General features: G+C 41.7%; 1 protein-coding gene across 3 annotated transcripts in view; it reads left to right on the top strand.

Moving 5' to 3' along the window:
• Nucleotides 1-15,195, top strand: part of LOC128875848 (serine/threonine-protein kinase tricornered) — a 65,476-nt gene that overhangs the window by 21,560 nt on the left and 28,721 nt on the right. The window contains exons 1-2 of one of the 3 annotated variants that reach the window (XM_054121778.1): nt 7,635-7,717; nt 10,332-10,709. The exons of the other annotated variants lie outside the window; for them this stretch is intronic. Coding sequence (XP_053977753.1) covers nt 10,523-10,709 — 187 coding nt within the window. The 5' untranslated portion in view covers nt 7,635-7,717; nt 10,332-10,522. Of the gene's footprint in view, nt 1-7,634; nt 7,718-10,331; nt 10,710-15,195 lie in introns of those variants that run through there. 3 annotated transcript variants of the gene reach the window in all.

The following is a 15,195-nucleotide window of genomic DNA, read 5'->3' as shown; positions in this document are numbered from 1 at the left end:
TTTATCCCAACGTACGCAACCGGTCTCCCTCAAAAGAAACATTTAGTTAGGGTTGAGTTTCCGCTCGAGACAAATTATGAGCAATATCTTTTACGCAGTTTTCTTTCGGAGTGATATTGGCTTTCAGACCAATGTTCAATTTTATTCGTTGACACTCCGACACGCTTAAAATAACAAGCACCGAACACTGATAATCGCATTTACTTTTTCTTTTTTCTAATTAATTGTTTACAGTCACGTGCACATTTCAAGATTATCAGCGACCACATTTTGTCACGGTTCGATAATTATTTTTGGCGGTAGAGTCCAGTAAGAGCCTTTTTAAGAATTTTCTCGTTTACTTTCTAAGGTTTTCAAGTTTTTCAAAATAAAGAGAACGAGCGCGCGTTGGATTCGAATTTGATAACGCAAATTTATCCGTGCGTAGAATCGCCGTACCGCTGCGTTTCGAAATCGGGAAAGAAAAACACGCGGTGTCTCTCGAATTTAGACAACGCACAGAAAGCGAAAGTACGATTATTTTTCGAGGCACGTGCGCGTAACGGGATTTCGAAATTCGTAGCAGAAACATTAAACACGAAATTGAAATGCCCCGAATAGATTAACGGATTTCGTATTGGTCGAGAGTGCCACGTGTACGTTGACCGTAAAGGTTATCGTTCGCGAGAAATTGAAATCACCAGCGATGACATGAGCTATCATACTCGACGTAGTGGAGTTTTATCGACGCAGACATGCTTTCAAATTGCGAGATTAGCGTGTTCAGATATTATTCGAATCCTTTCTTTTAAAGTTGCGTAAATTCAAATATCCTTGACACGCATAATATTTTTCAAATATATGTTGATCGCTGGCTATTATCGTAGGCACGAAAGAGAAAAAGATTTTGTTTAAGAATTTTTATTTGACAGAGCAAATAATTCTAGAATGCTAACGTTTTCGTACATAGTAGTAGACACGTTTAACTAATAAACAAAATTTTTGTTGCTTGCTTTTAATCATTTTTTCCATTGATAATAGCCACACGAAGTTTGACGTTGGATAATTCAAATATAGTTTTACACCTATCATTTTGTGACACGAAAAAATTTTGTTTCCTTTCGCGCATGCGATAACAGTTCCTTAAGTTTAATTACGAGTACGGAGTCACTCAAGCTCTTCAATTGAGTTCGCTTCGACGCGTTAGGAGCGAGCAGGCCATCATTTCTTGTTCGGACGTGATTATACAGATTTATAACGCGTGCTATTTTCTTTGTATTGCCTTCGATGCACCATCGTAAACGCTTTTTTTTTCCTTTCTTCGTTTGGTGGGAATCGATGCAACAGAGAAACGGGACGTAATCTCGCAAGCGAGGTCAAGGATTACTCCGCGAACGAGACTGTTTAGTATTTACAAACCGTGGCAACTACACTCGTTGTCTGCGACGAGGAATACGTGTGTGCAAATGCTGGGTCGCGAACAAAGCGACCATTGTGGCGCGACGCGTGCACGCGCGAGATTCTGCTGCGCGACTTCTCGTCCTTATTTTGCAAAGTGTATGTATCAGTTTGTCCTTAAAAGTTTCTTTCGTTTTATTAGCAAGTAATCGTAGACACACAATATTTTGTGCTTCACGTGTACGTTATATTTGCTTTTCTTCGTCTCAGCGGAAGCAACACGATGCCACCACTCCAAAAATTGTTTGAATTCTTAGTTAAATATCATTCCGAGTGCATTTTCGGCCGACGAAGCACATTTTCCGCGATTCCCTCGATCCGAGAAAGCAGAAATGCACATTTCTGCCGACAAAGGCAAAACGTTTTAGATAAAGAGAAAATTAAAGCCACTCCGACCGGCGCAACCTATTTGTACATACGTTGCGTAACGGTGGTGCAAGCTACAATCGCTTCCTGGAATTACATAAATGGCTACGTGTTTGGAAGGAAAATTAGCGGAATATTATACGCGCTACAAACTTTCGTCGCGAAAATCGTCGAGTCCACGTACCGCATGGAACTTATTGTACCCTAAGAGGGTAGAAAATGATAAATAAGTTCATTTTCTAATGAAAACTCGTTAGACTTGAATTGTGCAGAGCGTTGATTTGTCCCAATATTCACAAACCTATCTGCAAATACTAGTTTTAATGACAAACTTTGCGTTTAGTGTTTAATGTCTTGGTGTCTTCATTTCTTAGCATAATATGTGCATTTTTATATCATTTATTTTAACCCCTTTACCATGTAGAAAATAATTGAATGAAAAAAATTTAATGAAAAAAATAAATAATAACCACATGAGCCAATACCTGAAGAGTACGGAGAATAAGGTAAGTTATCTCCCTCTTTAATATCATTACAAGCAATTAATGACAGAGCAAAGTAAAATATTGTTTGCCCAGGTACTTGAAACATTCGAAAAAACCAACATTTCACATGCGCCAACCTAACACCTTTTTGTGCATAATGGTGGTGCAAAAGAAAAAGTTATATCTTTGTCGATCACTTGGTCGAGGAAAACACGGTCTGTCGCAACGGTGTTCGTTACATTGAGTGTTGTGCGTTCTTTGTGCGCCCACGCGGAGGAAAATAATAGCAAGCTTTCGAGTCGATCTAGAGCTCGTGTGACAATTTCGACCTATTAAACTCGAGCGATAGAGCCGGAAAAACCCAGCGAACGTAAGTAAAAAAGGCAATGTTATGCTTGCTTTCGACGCGTTTTATTTTCGTCGGCATTCGCAGACTTTCACGGTGACGTCCGTACTCCGCTCGACGCGAAGAATTTCGAGAAAAGAAAATTACGCGACCGCGATAATCTTGGAATCTGTACCGATCAGACTTTCTGATCGCGTCTTCGTCAACGTGAAACATTGAGTGGCCTATTGGGATTCAGAAAATATTGAACCACTAATTTGCAACAATTTATTTTGTATTTCTATTTTGTATTTTACGTTATTGTTTTAAATGAACGTATTATCTCTCATCTACTTATTATGCATCCATCGATAAATAATTTATTTTCTGTTTGAAAAAAAAAAAGGTCAGGTCTGTAGCTAATAAAATATAATAATTTATGTCGCTCGTTTAGAGCAAGATCAGGTATTCGACGAATGTGACTATGAATATAAATGACACTGATATAAAAACCATATCGTGATCCAACTACGACCGTGCAAAGGCCTGGATAAAATTAACAAAATGTTTCGTGCTCCGAAATACACGCGAAGAATAATAATTCGAGCACGTCGGTATAATCCGAGATCGCAGCACGAGTAATTGCCAACGGGGTTGTTTATAAAAATAATGAACATCAATTGAGCCCAAGCGCGAGCTTCGTGGAACACCAAACGGATATCGAAGAAGATAATCTTGCGGTTAGAATTGTTGCAAGAAACGGAGTGCATTCGTGCAGCGGCGCAGAGTTCGACGCTCTAACGTATGCGTGACGCGTAGAGTCCTAAGTGCATCGTGTTGTGCATCGACGTTTACGTAATGTCAACGTTTTGCCAGTGGACGTAACTTTCTTTATCAAGAGTCATGCGGGCCGCTCGTTAGGCTAGATTAAACTAGGCGAAGTAGTTACCGAAGCATCTTGATGCAGAAATAATGCAGAAATAATGCAGAAACTAATTCCGTGTCTTTATATTCAATCATTTGTAACTGTAATTACTTTGCCGCGTTACATTACCAACCATCTGAATCCTCACCTGATCTCCATTATAGTGAATCTATTAACTGTGGCTGAGAGAATTAACGTCTGCACGGCTATTTTTATTTTTCACCGATGTATCCCAGAAAATAAAGGATACATAATCAGTAACTTGTCGGTAAGTTTATATAGAAAAAGGTGTATGTAAGGGGTGCTCGTTTAGCCAACCACCGTTTTCTTCTTTCCACGTACAGAATCGTAATTAAATTGTCCCGATCAGGGGTGACTCGCGGCATAGATCGCGGAGAAAAATAAAAGGCAAGAGTACCATCGAGAGAATTCACCACGTTGTTGGCTTTCTCTTTCTTGTTTCTGTTCGGTCTAAACTAACGAGGCGGAAACTTCAAGGCTACCCGTGTTCTACATATTTCGCAACAAGTCTTAAATTCTCTGGCTAGTTAAATGCGGTCGAGTGTTGCTGCTTATCGGTGCTCCTTTCGCTTTTCCCTTAGTCTTTCCACCCGTCTCCAACCCTCGAAGTCACTTCCTCGTTGATAGCCTTTAAAGATGGGACCAATTAATTAGACTGTTATTAATCCAATATATTGTTTCATTTTATACAGGACGATTTACCTATACCAGGTGGTTGTAAAAGAAAACGTATTACAGCGTATTGGTTTCTTCGTACCATTTAAATTTCGTATAAAATATTTGTCGCTTCGTTACAATTCGAAGAGATGTTAAGATGGCCTAGTTAAGGTAGACCACCCTGCGAAATTGAGATTATGTAGTTGTCGTATCCGAAGAGCCTGACGAAATACAAGTGGTCTTTTCGTCGCGTGCGTCAGGTTAGCCGAAGCGTACACTTTGTGGATCGGTAAATATAATATTCCAGAGAGTTATTCAGTTCCTGACCTCCTTCTTACTTTCAAATCGCCTCGCACGTCAAGGTATACAGCAATTGAAGCACCGACGTGGTCGAGGATAATCGACCGTGCGACTACATCGCCGAAAGGCATCGATACAATTGATCCTTACGTACAGGTGTAAATAAGAAACGAGACTTGCCCGATTAATCGTCAAATAGATTTCCGAATGTCGCGCAATTCCGATAAATGATTTATAGCCAATTAGCTCGTAATCACTGTTTCTTGCGTTCCGTTGCGCAAGTGCGAATTAGGAGAAGTTTGTGTAGAAAGAAGGACATTGTAAGACATCTTGTGTGTTCCAATAATGGTACTTCGTTATGTGGATCAATTAAGATTCCATGCTGCTTCAACATTTTATCGCGTTACTCGTTATCGCGTACTATTTACTCATTCTCGTCTCGTTTTAGTAATTTACGTTACGCTTCTCCAATATAAAGCGGTGTAATTCATTTCTGTAAGCCTATTTAAGAAACGGATTTTCATAAGCTTCGCAAAATCGTCGAGTCTATTTTATAAAAAGACTGCGACCTTGACACACGCGAACGTCACCTAAAATTAATTTAGGGAATTCGGATCCGGGGCCAAAGATCGATGTTGGTCTTACGATTGCGAATTTGGCAGAAGCTTTGCAGAGCTCTCGCCTTGTATAGGTGTAAAGGTGTACCCCGCGAGTAATGTAGTTGTTTTTCATTTTATTAGTTTGACGACAAAGTTCTAAGCCATTTACAAAGTTCGATCTTTTTTTAGAAACGAATTAAAAGATATCGATTTACGTAATATTCCTCGTTTGCATCGACGATATTTGGTATCTTTTGGCCAGCTTCCGAAATCCTCGATGATGGAAGTTCGCTGGTTTCGAAGTGATAAAATTATCAATCTATTTTGATGTCTTCAAGGCTCTTGAAATGTGCAGGCAAATGAAGTACTAAATGTCAAACTGCATAACACTTTAAACAGCCAATTATCGATGCTTTACAACTCCAAAAGGCGGGAGAGTAACATAAAATTTAATAATAGTTTCGATTGTACGAAATCCACAACTAAGACCTTGTTTGCCCTCTAGATACTTTCAAAATCACCCTGAAACTTCTCCGTAGACAAAAATCAACATTTTCAAATATCGCCTGCGGAACCTATTTATGAAATGATGGCTCGTATCGTGCACCGTTCGTTGAAAATACAAAACGCGCGGATACTAAAAATTTTAACGAGTCCCGAATGGTGCAGCAGATACGCCGAATAAATTCGTCACTCGGATTATTTGATCCTGTCCGTGTCCTCGGATAACGAAGATCCGCTTACCCTGTCTCGCGCAGCTTCGTAGAAGACGGGGGTGGTTTATTTCTCTTTAATGCTCCGTTCCGTTGTTTCGACGGTGATCTATCGACGTTTAGTCTCCTCTGGAACTTTATGTTTTGACCCCGACGCTTTTTTATAACTCGATACGCGTACCAAACGGCACGTACCGTGTCTCGTTCCAAGTTCGAGGACGGTACATACGTTGCTTTCGACTTTGGCCCCCGGTTTCGTCGCTGAATATTTAATGCTCCGCGAGTCCCTGCTCGACTTTTGTTTGTTTAACACGTTTAAGGCCGATGACTCGCCGTAGGAGTCATACAGCTTCTAATTTTCTATTCAATTTCTACCGCGATACAGATTCGAATTCATTTTCTTCGACAGTTAATATTCAGAATTGATTTCTTTGGTTCTTCAGTGAAAAGCGCTGTCCTCTCACATATTTTTTCGAATTTACGCGTTTTTGAAACAAAACATCGTCGAATAAGCTACAATTTTCGCGCGCCCAGGGTGATTTTCCTCCATTAAACTCGAAAACGCTGGCGACGCGCACAAACGAAAATCGTTTCGGTACGCGAAGGAAGACAATGAGCAATCATCGGCGTCCCCGATCGTCGCGGCGGCCTGGGTGACGCCATCGATCTAAAGTTGCACGCTCTCTTCGAGTAACTGTACCTCGGATCAAAGCATGACCGGCATACGCGCGCATCTACCTCTTCCTTCAACGCCAACGTGCACACTCAGGTACGCGGAACCGAGTGAACGGCCACGGGAGAACGTACATACGTCTATCCCATCTACGGTACGATGGATGTTTAACCAAACGGTTTCCCCAGCCCCATAAATTTCAATTTAAACTTCAATCGGAGTATTAAATTGGAAAATTTTACTCGAGTCATAGGTAACGAATGAATCCAACCCAGCGATTCGTACCTGATCTTCGTTCGATTAAAAAATTGAATTTTTATGCATTCATCGGGAAGTGATTTATCTGTAGCTCGTATGTTACGTGACAAAGAGATTGACACACTGTGTAAGTTTGTTCATTTTCCGAAATCTCGTTATGTGACGGATCTTGCGCACAAAAATCCTGTAGACTTTGAATCGGAGGTTCTTCCTTACACACTCACTACTTAAAAATGACCCGGGAGTTCGCAATAAAGTTTAGACCAGGTGATACGAGGTCATTGGCATCTCGTTAGCCCAGTTTAGTCCCGGTGATTATGCATCGGTGCGTGTTTCTTCTACGGGAGTGTGCGCATGCGCGATCAGTTGACTGGGACTCGAACAGCGCGCGCCAAAAGTCACACCTGTAAATTTCACCTGCTTGTATCTCGATAACAAAGCCTCGTATCGCAAAGCGGTAAAGGACTTTTCGACTTGTTTTGGCGCGAAGATTTGATACTCGGAAAATGACTCCGATATACCTCGACGAAAATCCCTGTACTGTGGATTCTAGGATCACGAGTTCGAATCCCCATGCCTTATTTTTTGGTTTGTTACTCCTACAGTACCGTCAATAAATGACTAGACGATTTCGTAACGCTTTCGAACTTTGACGTCGGTCACTTGGTGGGACGATTAAACGAATAAATGTCTAATTGGAGTGGCGACGCACGTTCCTCGATTCGCCGACAGTACACGCGGGAAACGTGCGCGGACACACTCGTTCACGCGTGGGCACAGCGAGTCCCCCTATTTTCATACCGCGTGTCATCTACTCGGACTCGCTCACGTTCGATTAGGTTCGTCTGAGCAACGAACGGTTAGTCGATCTCGTTCAGTCACTCGGTTAGACGGTCACCGAGTTACGTCCGTGCACGCGCGTGAACAGTCGTCGGCGTATCCTGCGCGTAAACGTTCGGTACGTATTTCGTCGCGATATCGATGCCGATTTCGATTTTCCGGGTCCAATCCGACCCTCGACGCTCTCGCGCGACGCCTTCGCTCTCGAGTTTCTAACCGTATTCGTGTACCTTCGTGTGACGCTGCGTTTGCTTGCTGAACTTTCACAGCGAGCTTTCTTCGCAAGATAACGGAGCAGTTAGGGATCTAATCGAAGCGAATTTAATATCTACGAAAGAGATGGCGAGCAACACTCCAAAAAATTACACTTTTGTTATTTTAACTCTTTCGTGCCCCACGTTCTCGACATCAATTTTCGATAATTTAGTCAATCGTGTTCGGTACAATTTGTCAGGCAAGTTAAACATAGTCTGAGCGAGTAGAGTATCGCAGTCGTTTTTACTGGTACAAAGGAGTTTTAAACATGTCTCGCGAGCAAATAACTGACAATGAAGCGGTGCATTCCCTCGGCTAGTTAAGAAGAAATAAAAGAAAAGGAACAACTACCCGATGATATTGTTAACGTCTCGGTTAAAGGTTAAACGAAGACTAGTAGACTCGACTGCATTCGCCATTCATTTCGTTCGAACAATGTCGAAGACGATAGCGAAATCACCTCATACGGAAGTTGCCGAATCATTAGAACGTCATGGAACGTTATGCGATAATGTATCGTGTTCGATAACGAACGAATTACTCGTTGATCCAGCTTTTATCGATCGAAGTAAATGTAGTGTTTTTATAAACCGATTTTAATACCGAAACTACCAAATTAATTTGACTCGTGTGCTCTAAACTTGTTTCTAAAGTCACTCAATTAGTAAGAATGCTTCTACCACAATTTTTAGAGGCAATCATTGTAACAGAGAAAGTTCGTTTGATTGACGAATTTGTTTGCTGCTTTTTCCTCCAATTACAAAAATATAATTGTATGCATAATAGGTAAGCGTCGACCTCGATAGTAACAATACGAGCAAAGAAAGAGATTTGGTGAATTAAAAATCGACTCGATGTCATCTTGCTAGACCATTTCATTTTCCAACTGTTAGGGAAAGTGTAACTTCGCGATTAACAGTTGAACGCATTAAGTTTAAGTAGCGGAAGATAAGTAAATTAATAGTCGACGTTTCTAGGCCATTTTGTTGACGTGTGTGGTAGCTTTCATAATTATTCGCGGCATATTCTATACTATTACTCCAGTGGTTGGTACGAGTATGGCACAAGTATGTTTCCTAGTGCTACCGCGTGACAAAAATATTAAACATGGCAAAAACTTATACATATGACTCGATTCGCGTGATTCTTTATGCGAAATCGTGGATCATACTTCACGCTCGGAGAATTCCCAAGAATCGACCCAGTACAATTCAATGGAAGTCCATTTTAGAAACGAAGAACGAGTGCAAAGCGATAATCATTTCCGAATAGTACAAAATTTCTCCAAATCGGTTTCTTGTACATTCAATTGGGAAATAAGCATAAAATAATCCAGTTTCTCGGATCAGGCTGGACATTGCGCGCGGCATGTACTCTTGTGCTTTCGGTGACGTAATCTATCGCGGGTGCGAAGGTCGCGCCGATGTAGCAGGATTTAATAAAGAGTCAAGGATAATAATTAGTTATTTATACGCGCGGGCTCGGGCTAAAACGCTGATGATTCTTGGAGGGGAATTTACGACGTCGACGTTAGTTTCCTGAAGTGTTGCTCGTTGACGCGACGAACGGTCTCTCGCCAAGCTCGATAAACATTTATCGAATCTGTCGATTTACACTGTTATTGGACTTTTTAGTTGCACAGGTTGACGACGCTAAAGTGTTCGAGGAGTGGTATCTGATTTGTTGGATCAGAGAACAAGTATTGTCTGCGATTTTCGGTTTCTAAAAGTATCAAATAACTTTTATTTATCGTGTATCTTCAAATGGTTCGTCTACCTGTGAATTTTTGTAATCGAAGAATGGTGAACTGCTCTACTTGCGCCGAATGTTTGACAATTTTCGGAGTATCCTACTTTCCTAACTTTCCTTGCGAGCGGATGTAGGCCAAACGATTAAATCCGATTGTTTACGCGCGTCGCGTCCTATACGGGCGTTCCTTCGTTTGCGAAGTCTAATTGTCGTAAACGAAAATCACGCGTCGGTGTGCGAATCGTAACGGTGTATATAAAAAGCGGTTCTTACCAAGCAGGTCCGAGACGTAACGGACCTTGACGTTTTAATTCGAGGACACGAGGAAACACTCGTAGGTGTGACTTCGCGTCATCGAGTGTCGCGCGCTGTTTCGCTGCGATTACTTTTATCTTCGACGCGTGGAAGCGAAACTTTATCCGATTTTTCGCGGAACGTTTGGTGGTGGGTCTAAAGAAAATTGGAGGAAGGGTTCTGGTTGTTTGGATGACAAAGTGAATCACTTTCGGGGATTTTAGGACATTCAAATATTGACATCGCGGTTTGTTGATACATTTCCTTCTTTTCTTGGAGCATTTGGTCACAGAGATAATAATATTAATCACTTTTGGACGCGTTTAGCATACAAAAAGAATTCTTCTGATAAATCCATTTGTCATCGAAACAACCCAGAACCCTCTTGGACATCGCCGTTTTCAACGAAGATCGTTCATTCGGATATTTCCCAGAGAGTTCAGTTTTGCCCGAACCCCGATGCTGTAATCACGTGGTTGGATTGGTAACGCGGTAACGTTACGCAAGTTTGTGGATCGACTAGAAATCTCACCGCACGGTGGTACGCGAGTAGCGGGACCGTGAAATTATGCTGCCGAAAATAAACAGCAGCGAATAAAGGATCGTGAATCGCGGTCGATACTCGATGCGTGCGTGCACGTGCGTGCGGGTGTGTACGATTCGCGGGAATCGCCGACCGGTCGAAGGTATCGAAGAGGAAGGGACGGATTTGCAGCAGTTATCAATGTACGATTCGGAGCTGTTGAAGAACGCGTGGACGAAGATAGGGCAGATGTGCAGCTACATTACCTGCGCCAGGTCTTACTTATCAGGTCAGTTTGACGAATCGGTCGTTCCGTTTTCCGAACACGTAACGGGTTCGATCGTCTGCTTCCACCGTAAAGTATATTCGGAGTTACGTTGCGTCGATTATAGGCCGATGGGGTGTAGAATACGATTTCGTATGATTTTTAACCTATCCAGGATTCGATGTACTGTTAATACGGCATCACACTGTATAAAGCAAGTGGTATTTACTTTTGTAACCACATCAAAATTCATGAATTTTATTTAAGTTCGTTTCTTTTGATGCTTAACTTTTAGAATCAGTTTCTTTAGTTCTTCGGTGAAAAGCACTGTCACCCACATATGGGTGACGTGGCGATCATCATAGCATAAGACAGCATCAAACAATAAAACACAGCATAAGACGAATCATTTATGCGACACGCTGTATTACCGCGCGCAAGTAAAACATTGCATAGTTCGATTCCTAGCTTGAATTTACAGGGACCGTTCGCAATGAAATAACGTGAAAACGAAACGATTGCTAGACGGATGTACTTTCACTTTCCAACACCGAAGTCATCCATTGCGTGTTAATCTATTCAAATGCGCGCCGTTGTCGCGCACGCGCGTTTTTCATACACCGTGAGCACGCAAATGGTTGAGAATTGTTCGTGGTAATTTACGTTTCGATAATATTGTGCTTTCGGCGTTTCCGTTGCCATTGTTTCTCGCGAACAGTCGGGCGCATTTCTACCAGGATAACGAGTAGCGCTTTATCTATTCGGTATAGAAATTAATTCTCTGCCTTCGCGTTCGAATTGAAATTCAAATGACAATTATCTTCCGAACGATGAATATTATTCTTCTGATTTTTTATATGCTTGCACTTGTGCACATTCTCATAGATTTCCCCTTATTTCCATTACCCATAAATGCATAAACATCCGCGGTCTACTAATGATACTCCCTCTCTCTCTCTCTGCTCGAGAGCTACGAGCCTCCTTCCTTTCTGTTTCTGATTCCTCGGTTTGCTCGAAACCCGAAGCACGAAAGGACACGTGCAGGTTATCGTTTTGCAACAGACAGAAGATACTTGGTTTACCTGGGATTCGGTTTTCACCGTTAGGCGATACACGAGCCAATCTATAATTCGAGCGCGGCTTTATCGTTCGGCGTAGCTTTTCCTACGAAACGTTCTCTTCCTGCCTGGCAGAGTGCCCTAGCTCTCGAAGAAGGGAGGAGGGTTGCTGGATTCTCGAACGGCCCCGGAGGAACGAAATTCAGGACGAGGTCAGGTCGCGTACGAAATCCTCGTAATTATACCGAAAGCATTCTTCGGGTATAAATTTCCCAGGAATCATTGTTACCATTAAGACACTAAAACACGAACGTTGTACGGCGAAGCGAAAAGTAATAATTGTGGAGTCGAATGCGTTAAAAGAAAAGAGAAAATAGAATAATATAACGTGACCGCAATTCGTTCGCTCGAGAGTCGCTGCTCGTTGCAATAAGCTCGTTTGGTAATAAGTAGAACTTTTTAATATTGCAACGACACAATGTTCTATTTCCGTTAATTTTCTCGAACTTCCGTAAACGGAAGCAAATTCAAATCCGAATTGATTTCTTCGATCTCCATTAATCCCTTACTTACAGGATTGATCCTATTTGCAAGACTTGCTTGAGATCGAAAATTGCGTAAAAATACAACGATCCGTCAAGTGTCGTTCATTACGTGAATTAAATTACTTTCAAAGAGTTTCCTCGTCCCTTTTTTTCTTTTTCAAAGAATCAATGACCTCGATTCGGTCGCGGCTGTCCTTCCCCTTTGGAAAAGCGTGACCCACTTTTCGCCGATCCGCTCTACGCGGGAACGTTTTCAAGAACAATTCGATGGCGTTGCGGGACTCGTATAGGAATCGAAGATAAATGCGTTTCCAGCGAGCGGAAATCGGTCGAGTGGAAAGATGGGGAAAAATTCTTGTGTACAATAGATATGAATCGTTTCGTGTCGAATTAAAGATAAACGTCTACGGATGTATAAAGTTGAAATAAAAATATGAATTGAAGAACAGAATGAAATCTAGCTTCGACGAACGAATTTTATCGAATTGTTTCTATCAGTATTCGTCGATTACGATAGATCGGAGCTTGCGTTGCCTAGGTGCGCGCGACACACGTGTGCATTCTGATGAATCGATGTTTACGTCTCTCGCGAGCCTGTGGTACCGGAAATCTGAAACAAAGAGACACGATCTAGCAACAATAGCTCTCCCCTCTCGTTTCTCTACCCTTCCTCTCCGTTTCTGGGTACATTTTTGAGTGTGTAGGCGGAGGTTCGCTCGCGCGCGCGCTTCGTCTGCCCCTTTGTCTTTTCCGTGGGTCCGCATCACCCAGCCTCTCGAATCTAGGCTGTTACCGTGGCAACACAGGTACGAAATAGAGGAAGATATACCACGTCGAAGATACAGACATCGATGGGCTTAACCACCCTTAATTTCACCCGGTCACTTTTTATTTTTCGAACCAAAAGAATTTGTTATATTATGTTATATCTTCAGCATTTTTTATTGAAGAAAATATACATGATCTTAATTCGAAATTTTACACAAGCTTCTATAACTACTTTGGTATGACGTACAAATTTTCATGCGAAGATTTCCTCGAGAATGTAAATGTTACAGGCCATTGTAAGGCGTAAAACTGTAAAATAAGCATTGATCGCTGGTTGATATAATTTCTGTCGTATATAAATAAACTCAAATATAAAATTCAACCAGTGTTTTATTCTACGAGGATATCGTTATCGTCTGACGGAAAAGAGATTCAAAGGGAACTTTCTTTCTGGAAATGGCAGCTGGTCAGACCCAAAGGCTCCAATTTTCAAGAAAAATGTCCGAAGGCCAATAAATTCCGAGGAAAGAAACGAAAATTATAACTCGAGCTTTCCTCGAACTCGTCCGTAGAAATAGGGCAAGGTGGCTGGTCTCCTTTTCATCCCTTGTCTCGTTCAGCCACCCCACGCTTTTCTTTTTTTGCTCTCGTCGGCGTCGATCAGATGTTCGAAAAATCAATAAAACACCCTTCGCTCTCTACGCGTTGAACTCTCTCGTTCCTTGATATCATCCGTGACGTCCTTCTTTCGCCTTCGCTCTTCACGTTCTCTTCGAGGTCCCCATAGAACGCGAGGATAAAGTACCAGATGGAAGACGCGAAGAAGAAAAGTGTCGCTCCGTTTGTGCAGTAAATATGTAAGATTACTGGGAAACCGTTCAGCTGGTCGCGTGAATTATTTAGGTTGTTTCAAAGCTGATAACGAGGTCTTACCTGGATAAAGCTTCGAGCAACGAGTAAAATATAAATGATGGTTTATTCGTTAAATAGAAACTGGTAGTGAACCATTGACTCGAATAAACTTGTTTCTTATTATTTCAATAAAATTCAGGTGATTAAAAAGGTAACGAGACGAGTTGCACGACAATATTATGACGCAAACGGTGCTGCTCTAAAAAGCCAACTTTTTATTCTCGAAGTGTCCGCTACTTACGGTTCTCTGATTTGATATCTGAACGTGAGGTACCCGTTGCGCGGTTGTTCTCTATCTAAAATCTCCAACGTGGGAAAGTCGAGCGCGTATCACGGGCTCGTTCAATTCTAGCGCTTGTATTTTATTTTAAACGTTTCTACCTTTTTATGACTGTGTCGTGAAAGAGGCGAAATTTGATTATAATTAACGGACGGAGTTATTATTCTGCGCAGGACGTTGGATCGCGTGTCGCGGGAAAATTGTTTCGTAGCGATTGTTCGACGATCGCTCACTTTTATTCGCGCAAACAGTGGGAAAAGATGCGACGAGCGTGTCGATTGCAAGTGGCGAGACACGTTCCAATGCCTCGCAGGTCATTGCCACAGTTGTTCGTTCTTATAATAGGATTATTGTACGATTTATCTTGTTTTCCTCCGTCGAAGTATCGGTGGCATTTTCTCGCAGAGGCATGGGCGTAGCTATCGCATAGCTATCGCGTAGCGAAAACTAACCGCGAGCCCAAGGACTCTAGCGAATTAGGGGTCCTCGTTTTCCCAGGTGCAAGCAGAAGCAGCTTCTGTCACGTTAGAGTCCATAGAAGACGCAACGTCTAATGAAACTGTCAGTTTCCATGCAAGCGTTATTTATCACGGAATGCAACGTTATTGGTTACTGGCTTTCAGCCATCTTCGGAGCTGTAGGTAAAATTGAAACGTTTGATTTACAAATTTAAGTACTTAGAGACGTACGATGAATGTCTTTTTTAAATGGAAACCTTATTTATGCATTTATGACAACTCGAAATATGAGAAAATGCACGAGGATGCGTTTGAATTCAAGAACATATTAAATATGAACAATACGATACATGTTGCTGCGTTTACAAGATAAGGAATCCTTTCGTTTACATCGAATTTCTTTGTGTATATCTATAGAAATTGTGAATTTTATAAAGTACATACAAACATTATTTAAATCCTTACTACTAATAAGTAAACTGGGGATTT

This window comes from Hylaeus volcanicus, chromosome 4, assembly GCF_026283585.1.
Source record: "Hylaeus volcanicus isolate JK05 chromosome 4, UHH_iyHylVolc1.0_haploid, whole genome shotgun sequence".
NCBI lineage: Eukaryota > Metazoa > Arthropoda > Insecta > Hymenoptera > Colletidae > Hylaeus > Hylaeus volcanicus.
The sequence above is the reverse complement of the archived record's forward strand: the minus strand, read 5'-3'. Positions and strand labels throughout refer to the sequence as shown.